This window comes from Salvelinus alpinus, chromosome 12 (genome assembly GCF_045679555.1).
Source record: "Salvelinus alpinus chromosome 12, SLU_Salpinus.1, whole genome shotgun sequence".
NCBI lineage: Eukaryota > Metazoa > Chordata > Actinopteri > Salmoniformes > Salmonidae > Salvelinus > Salvelinus alpinus.
The window spans coordinates 20,537,289-20,546,822 of record NC_092097.1 but is presented as its reverse complement, the minus strand read 5'-3'; the positions used below and the strand labels follow the sequence as shown (position 1 = coordinate 20,546,822).

The 9,534-nt window shown below is 40.7% G+C and overlaps 1 protein-coding gene across 1 annotated transcript in view; it reads right to left on the bottom strand.

The window, feature by feature from the left end:
• Positions 1-2,805: 2,805 nt before the first annotated feature.
• Positions 2,806-9,534, bottom strand: part of ccdc3b (coiled-coil domain containing 3b) — a 42,544-nt gene continuing 35,815 nt past the window's right edge. Inside the window, exon 3 of the mRNA XM_071335286.1 lies at positions 2,806-3,853. Within this exon, the coding sequence (XP_071191387.1) occupies positions 3,569-3,853 (285 nt within the window). The 3' untranslated portion in view covers positions 2,806-3,568. The remainder of the gene's footprint in view (positions 3,854-9,534) is intronic.

Below are 9,534 nucleotides of genomic sequence, written 5' to 3'. Positions count from 1 at the left end.
CCTTCACAATAACAGCACTTACAGCACTTACAGTTGACTGAGGCAGCTCTAGCAGGGCAGACATTTGACAAACTTACTTTTTGGAAAGGTGGCATCCTATGACAGTTGAAAGTCAGTGAGTTCTTCAGTAAGGCCATTCTACTGCCAATGTTTGTCTATGGAGATTGCATGGCGGTGTGCTCGATTTTATACATCGGTCAGCAAAGGTTGTGGCTGAAATAGACGAATCCACTAATTTTAAGTGGTGTCCACATACTTTTGTATATATAGTGTATGCGAGAAGTGTGGGCTTGACATAACAAACACCTATCATATCGTAAGAGCCTCAATGTGTCTGAAGTGTGCCAAATAATAACGTCCTGCAGGCATTGAATTTAATTATTTTGCTCGATTATGACAATCTTGTTCCATTGGGATGCAGTGACCTGTTTGTTGCTAATCAGTACTGGTCTTTAATGAGATACTGTATGTGGCAAGGATCAGATTTAGGGAATGATCAATGTTGATCTTTGCGATGCTACAGTAGATATGGACGCCTGGAAGTCAATCACAACATTTTCGCTAATAATAAAACTACAAGCTCATACTATTGAGAATCTGCAAGATGGCAATACAAATGTAAAAAAATGTATGTTTATTTTTTTCATTATTTGCTGTCATACATGAATACACTAAGGTTAAAGGCAACCAAATGATTATTGTTTGAAGAGGACAAACATAAAAGCCAAGTACAACACATAATAGGAGACTAGGGACGCCTCTCAGTTCTGACACAGAAAAATATTTTACTGTACCACATCACACCTCATTGGCTAGTGGTTGTATTTATTGAGTGCTCAGCACCCTGTTTCAAATATAAAAACAAATGTTTCACTCAATAGAAATGTATAAACCACCCACAAAAAGCTGGGATCTTAAAAAAATAACAAATAAACCTGGAAGCCCTTGGGATAAAGTTATTATTGGTTAATAATAACCATATAACTGGCAAAATGAGAAACATCTAGATTTCAACAGAATTTGTTGTTTAGTGTGTAATGGTTATAGTTGGGACTGGGGAGGGAAGGTTCGGGAGAGCTTATCAGAGCCATAGATGCAGTATTAAGAGTTTAGCATCTGTGTTGTCTATCGTCTGTGTTGTCACTAAATCAAACTCCCTGTACTCTGTAGAGGTGATCCAGCATCAGTTAAGTTAAGGACAGAATGTAACCTTTTACATGTAACTCTCAAGTCATTTAGCAGATGTTCTTAACCAGTATGACTGTTTTGGGTTTCGCATCCTCAGGGCAGCAGTGTGAGGTCCTTGACATGGTTTTGCCAGCACACCTTTAGGCCTTTCTTTGACTTTCCCACTAGTTCTCCAAAAGGTGTCAGCTACCATGGCAGCATCTCACCTGGCATGGAGACTGGCATCGAACTCCACTCTGGGGAAGGCAGAATATTTTGCCTGGGCATGTTTGGGGTGTGAGAGGTGTGTAAAATTACAGGGGGAGACTTTGACCTGCCAACATAGCTCAAACACCTCACCTTATTTATCAGAATGTTATTAATTTTTTCAATATTATACCCTCACAGGAGGATAAGGCTTCACAGAGGCAGCACTGACCTCTACTCTATGGTACTGAGATGAGGGGACCTGGGGGGGGAGGGGATATGGGAGCAAAGTTTGGATGAGATAGGGGGTCACGAAGGCCCGGTGGGATGAGACATTGTGATTACCATATCCCCCAGCATACATTTTTGTAACAAAGCAGTTGTATAGACGGGTTGGCTGACAACGTCACAGAAATTATGAGTGTGCATCAATGTGGCCTTGCTTTGTTATGATTCTGAATGATCAGATAGCTAGCAAAAATGACAAGAAGATGCCCTTTTGCGATTCGTAGCTGGCTCGTTTCAGCTAGTTTTATCTTGTTCTTGATAACATATCTTGTTTTGAGGTGTTTTCATTGATTTCATGTCAATGCCAAAATGGCTAAAATTCACTAGCTTGCTATCCAAAAAGTGTAACGATGTGTTTGAGAGAAGTCCTCATTGTGCAAATGTATTTATGTTTTCAATAATCATTTGGAGACTAAATACAGCTTACATGTTGTCAACAATCGAAGCGAACCCCCGTCTGAGTCGTAATGAAGCAAGAGTGCCGTCTCAGCCTGTGTGTGGAAATCACATTTGATCCAAGACAACGTTTCCCAGCTAGCACAGTGGATCTGGGCCGATTCCGGCTGAGAGTCGGGGCACTCGGCTGAGAGTCATGTGGCCGACGTCATGTGGCCTGAGTCTGAGCCGGCCTTTGGCAGTATTACTTATGGCTAGGATGCGGGGATTGAGCTCGGGCCTATTCCGGTGTGTGTTATCTGTCCCAAATGTATAACTTGGTGCTCGGGTCGATTCCGGTGAGAGTTATCTGGCCCAAATGTATTACTTTAGGCTCAGGCCGATTGGGGCTACTCTCTGGCAGATGATTACACGGGCTGCTTTATATAATTAACATTTCATTATACATTTTTTCCATATTTTCTCATTGTTTCTGTGATACAATTTTTTTATTTTATTCTTTAAGAGTCCTGTGTAGTATTTTAGAAGTTTGCTACTTTGTGCAAGGCAATTGATAAGCATTAAAAACTTTGTGGATGGAGCTACAGATGTTGGTCTGAGACCCGTGCCGGCCGCGCCCGGGAGACCCATGAGGCGACGCACAATTGGCCCAGCGTTGTCCGAGTTAGGTGAGGGTTTGGCCGGCTGGGATGTCCTTGTCCCATCACGCTGTAGCGACTCGCTGACACGGTCACCAGGTGTATGGTGTTTTTTTTGTGGATGGGTATAATTTGTATGTATAAAATGTATAATAGTAATATTTAAAATGACGAAATTGGGTAATTTTGAATGCATTTATTTACATTTGCATCAGGCCGCTTCTGGGGGGATTCTGGTAAGATGCCGGCAAAGTCGGCTGAATTCCGGTAGACAGAAACGGCCGATGTACTTGGGCCGATTCTGGGCAGCCGATTCAATCAGTTCCGCCCCCCCGGAAGAGGGCCCTTTCTGGGCCGATTCCTCATTGCTAGCTGGGTTTCCTCAAATTGTCCTGCTACTCTTCCTGTGGTAAGAACAGAGTGACACAATGTGATTGCAATGACAATAAATGCTTATCACATTGTAGTGTATGCATTCCTTATAGATCCATACCGAGTATATGTGTGTGAAATAACTTGATTTATATTTAGAAATTATGAAGGCTATTCTATAGGTTTATATTATTGAAGGGAAAAATAATAAGAAACCTCCATCGTTGTTTTACTGCATCGTTGTTTTTTTCAGGATACAAAACATTCTGATTTGCTGAATGCACTTTCTTGTAACAGAGGTGTGCCTAGTCTGCATCACATTAAGGGTATGCAATTCCTCCAACATCAAAGCTTTTGACATGATACACTATTATATACAATACCTGTCTATAGCCTACTTATCCTTCTCCTGATGTCACATTCTATACAGTTCTTATATCCTTTTATGCCTGTCCATGTCTGCAGTGCAACAGGTGGTGGTGGTAGGGGCGGGTTTGGGCTCAGTTTTTTAGCGTCTTGGTGAGGATCTTTTTGAGGGTGGGTCTTTTCTGGTCCTGTGTGGTGTCCTGGTGTGGGTGGGGGGGCTCGGGGTTGTGCAGCTGTTTCATTGGAAGGGTCTTCTGGTCCTTGGTGTCTCGTTTGGCCTGGCGTAGCAGGCGCTTCATGTTCTTCACCTTGTCCCGCAGATGGCTGTTGGCCTTCTCCAGAGAACGCACCTTTTGGGAGAGAGTCTTCACACGCTCCTCCTCCTCAAAGAGGGCCTTCTGCACCGTCGAGCACAGCAGCTGGAAGAAACAGGAAGCAGGAAGTCAGTCAACAGGAAGTGAGAAAAATGCTAATTTACCAGATTGAAGTTGATCATAATTGATTCAAATGTTGTGTGAGTTCAGAGAATAAAGTCTCAGGCTGTTGCTGCTCCCATTATTGTTTTAGACCTTTGATGATCCATTGCACAAACCCCAACCAAGTTGTTACACTAATTCAGTCCTGAATCTTTAGATCCTATGGTTACTCAAGTTCCTGATACAGTCTTAATGTTTGGAAATTTATAATTTACTTCAAAAGGCCAATATATTCATCTCCTTTCTTTGAAACATATTTCAGAAAACAAATGCTTGCCTTGTAGGGGGGATATGCTAAAATGGTCATGTCAAGCCACAATTTATTCTGTGCCAAACAATAGAGATGGAAAACTAAAACCTAGAAACTGTTCCACTTCAGTGATGGAAAGTCTGAGACAGATTCTAATAATTTTTCACCTCATATGTCACGAATTAGACCTAATCCTTTGAAAGAGAATACACTGAGATTGAGGATGAAAGATATCTGCTAATTTACTGTGTTTTTACTTTAATTTTAAAAAATCAGGTTGGTATGAGATAAAGTACATCTCAAAGAGAACGAGTGAGAAACTTCTACAGCTAAGTTGTAGGTGAACATACCATCCAACTGAAGAATATTCCCTTCATTCAAAACACATGACGCACAACTTTAATGATTAACGATAAACACAAGGTCATTTCTTCAGAATGATGACAGGTAGTACTGAGGAGAGTAACCTATCATGTTTGTTGATAGTGTCAAATCTTCTAAGACCATCAGTAAAGTCTACTTGTATTTAAAGAGATTCCCTGGTTCTTTTGGATACTTTATAGCCAGTAGTTCTAAAATTCAAAAGACACTTGCACATCTGAGCTAGCTTTTTTGCAGGTGCATGGTAACAGTTGAATAAGATGAGAAAAAATAAGAAACCCGCACACTGCTCTTGATAGTATCACTGCTATTTATTAATTAAGCTTTATGTATCGGTCTTCGTCAAAGCTTTTGTGAGTTTTTTAAATTAGCACCCTTATGTAGACATAGCTCCACCCACATCCGTTCAATACATCGAATGTGGTTGGAGTCAAGGGAAAATAAGTAAGTGTTACCAAATAAAACAATGCGCATTTCATAAATATTCGAATAAAGTGTGTACATAAAACGTATTAAACACATCTGTAAAACCACAATGAGGACATCGACCCATCAAGCAAGTTTTCACAAATCATTGGGTACAGCGCAAGAAAAACGTCAGAGTCATCTGAAGTGGTGGCATTAATTCATGTTCACATTTACAACATAACATGCATGGGCATTTCATCATTAAGTCCTTCAGGAAATAATGTCTGGAGGGTGAAAATCCCAAAACATTCTCTGTCGCTCAGGGTATTATTTATATCCCCCCCCCTGTCTGATATCTTAACTTTCTCTGTGCCACAAAATCTAAAAGGTAGAAATGTCATGTTTTTGGTCATTAAAATGTACTGCGACTGGAAAATCCCTGTCGTTTCTCCTGATGTTCACTAATTCTCTGTTTCAGAGAACGAGAGGTTTTACCTACACAGCCCACATGGACATATAATCATGTAGATAACATGGGTGGTGGAGCATGTAACAATGTCATTTATTTGGAACTGTTTTCCTCTATGTGGGTGGCAGAAACTTTCACACTTCATCATATTGCTGCACTGTGCGCAACCTCTGCCTTTATAGCTACCATTCGGAAGAGGGCGTAAAAGAGCCTGGCTCATTTTATTTTGTGGCTGGCTGTTGACATGGACTGTTGATCGCGTAAATTGCGACCTCTCCTATATACAGTGCATTCAGAAAGTATTCAGACCCTTTGATTTTTTTCCACAATTTGTTATTCTAAAATGAATTAAATATTTTTTTCCCCTCATCAATCTACACACAATAACACAATAACAAATAACAAATAACAAAATAACAAAGTGAAATGTTTGCAAAAGTCTAAAAAATAATAATATATATATCTTATTTACATAAGAATTCAGACCCTTGGCTATGAGACTCGAAATTGACCTCAGGTGCATCCTGCTTCCATTGATCACCATTGAGATGTTTCGACAACTTGATTGGAGTCCACCTGTGGTAAATTCAATTGGACATTTATTTGGAAAGGCACACACCTGTCTATATAAGGTCCCACAGTTGACAGTGCATGTCAGAGCAAAAACCAAGCCATGAGGTCGAAGGAATTGTTCGTAGAGCTCCGAGAGAGGATTGTGTCGAGACAGAGATCGGGGGAAGGGTACCAAAAAATATCTGCAGCATTGAAGGTCCCCAAGAACACAGTGGCCTCCATCATTCTTCATTGGAAGAAGTTTGGAACCACTAAGACACTTCCTAGAGCTGGCCACCCGGCCAAACTGAGCAATCGGGGAAGAAGGGCCTTGGTCAGGGAGGTGACCAAGAACCGGATGGTCACTCTGACAGAGCTCCAAAGTTCCTCTGTGGAGATGGGAGAACCTTCCAGAAGGTCAACCATCTCTGCAGCACTCCACCAATCCAGGCTTGATGGACAGTGGCCAGACAGAAGCTACTCCTCAGTAAAAGGCACACAACAGCCCGCTTGGAGTTTGCCAAAAGACACCTGAAGGACCATGAGAAACACGATTCAGGAGGAAACTTGGCAACATCCCTACTGTGTTTTTCAGATGCAGGGACTGAGGGACTAGTCAGGATCGAGCGAAAGATCAACGTAGCAAAGTACAGAGAGATCCTTGATGAAAACCTGCTCCAGAGCTCTCAGGACCATAGACTGGGACAAAGGCTCACCTCCGAACAGGACAACGACACAGCCAAGACAATGCATGAGTGGCTTCGGGAAAAGTCTCTGAATGTCCTTGAGTGGCCCAGCCAGAGCTCGGACTTTAACCTGATCGAACATCTCTGGAGAGGCCTGAAAATAGCTGTGCAGCGAAGCTCCCCATCCAACCTGACAGTGCTTGAGAGGACCTGCAGAGAAGCATGGGATAAACTCCCCAAATACAGGTGTGCCAAGCTTGTAGCGTCATACCCAAGAAGACTCAAAGCTGTAATCGATGCCAAAGGTGCTTCAACAAAGTACTGAGTAAATGATCTGAATACTTACTTAAATATGATATTTAAGTTTTTATTTTTAATACATTTGCAAAAATGTCTAAAAAACAGTTTCTGCTTTGTCATTATGGGGTATTATGTATAGATTGATGAGGACCATTTTTTATTTAATCAATTTTAGAATAAGGCTGTAACGTAACAAAATGTGGAAAAAATAAAGGGATATGAATACTTTCTGAAGGCACTGTAAGTTGTTTGTCATAAGATATGGTATCTATAGCTCTATCGACCACTGAGTAAATAGGGAAAAAACAATGAGGTTTTGTCAAATAGCAGTAGGCCAGATTCGAACCTATGCCGACACTGTATACAGTATATAGTATATACAGTATGTGCTGGAGGCTGCGTCATTACTGCTAGACCAGCCAGGCCACTCAGCAGGTAACTCTTAACAGCAAATTCCAGGTAACCAAAACATTTGGAAGGAGAGATGGAGCTTGTTTGCCTGAGTATGTGTTTCATTCAGACCAGAGGTACCCACAGTAAAGTCCCCATTTCCACATCTTTCTGTCATTGTTATTGGAAATGCTATGGTTTTCCAGAACAAGCTCCATTGTGGACACATACCTATTTAATTGCCCTTGAAAATGTCTGGAGTTGAAAAATCTGGACTGTGATCTGTGCATCTTTATCCAACGTATGGTCCACACCTGCACCACAGCTACATAATAGCCGTAGACATATTTCAATGCTATCCCTATCATATCTTTCACATGGCAGCCAACCCAGTTAGAAAAATGTTGATACATTCAAATGTTTACGCAACCAAACCAAAAAACACTAATCACAAGTGGCAGATGAATGATGTATCACTGTGGTCATAATGGTAGGGACCCAGGTTCCATAGAATCATTGACATAACATGCAATTTTGACACTCATCTCTTCATTAATACATTTATTTCCAGCCTTAGTGGAACATTTTCCCATGTTATCAGAGGGACATCTTAAAGGTTTTTGAGGGAAAACAGCTATGGGTCCCAGTTGAAGATACCTCCATGGGCATGAGATTTTCAGTCTAGCGCAGGAAAATGACGACTATAATCATAACAGCATGTGTGTTGGGTAATTATCATTCGTTTTACATGTGAAGTCCCTAGAATGTCATTCTTACACAGCAGTAACAGTCATGTCTGTGTGGCATGATGACAGTATATGATTGCGTTGTGCTGTCACACAGTGCAGCCTGTGGGCCGAGCCATTCCTTCCAGTTATTTTGTAATACGAGTGTAATCATAAGAAAAACATTGTGCATTTCCTTCGCTTTGACTCTGATTACAGATTTGAGCTGAGATGTAGTCATTAATGGAAACATAAGCCAATTCTTATTCCTTCACCGTGAAAGAAGGCTTTTATGTGCAGTCAGCACATGATTGGAAACAGAGAAGACTGATGTAAATCTTGAATTCAATGAATGGCGTCTAAAGACTATTCATTTCTATAAAGGGACCGTACAGGAATCTATGATGTAATCACTGGCGTTGATCTTGACACTGAAACTCTGAGGTGAACCATGGATAGGTTATGGAGAAATGTGTAGACTTCATAGTCATGTTTACTAGCATTCAGTATCTTACAATGCGTATGAGGCACACTTTTCCCTCAACCTACTTCAAATCAGGACCACGGGACAGGGCTTTGAAACTGATCCAATAATTTGGTCACACTTAATTTGAACAGTCCAGATAGTTCATCTGTAAATGCTCTAAAGATGGTCCTACTATCAACAAACTATCTGTTGCTAAGCAACTGCTTGCTAAGGTTACGGTTAGGATTAGGTTTAGAAAAAGGGTTAGAGTAAGGTTTAGGGTTAAGATTAGGGTTAGGTTAAAACTTCTTACGGCTGAGATCGGCTAAGATCCAGTTAACGGGATCGATTTGACAACAGCCAGTGAAAGTGCAGGGCGCCAAATTCAAACAACAGAAATTTCATATTTAAAATTCCTCAAACATACAAGTATTTCACACCATTTTAAAGATAAACTTGTTGTTAATCCCACCACAGTGTCCGATTTCAAAAAAGGCTTTACGACGAAAGCACACCAAACGATTATGTTAGATCAGTACCTAGTCACAGAAAAACACAGCCATTTTTGCAGCCAAAGAGAGGAGTCACAAAAAGCAGAAATAGTGATAAAATGAATCACTAACCTTTGATGATCTTCATCAGATGACACTCATAGGACTTCATGTTACACAATACATGTATGTTTTGTTCGATAAAGTGCATATTTATATCCAAAATTCTCAGTTTACATTGGCGCGTTACGTTCAGTAATGTTTTGCTTCCAAAACATCCGGTGATTTTGCAGAGAGCCACATCAATTTACAGAAATAGTCATCATAAACTTTAATATAAGATACAAGTGTTATGCACAGAATTAGAGATAGACTTCTCCTTAATGCAACCGCTGTGTCAGATTTCCAAAAAGCTTTACGGAAAAAGCAAACCATGCAATAATCTGAGTACAGCGCTCAGACAACAAAACCATGTTGGAGTCAACAGAAGTCAGAAATAGCGTTAG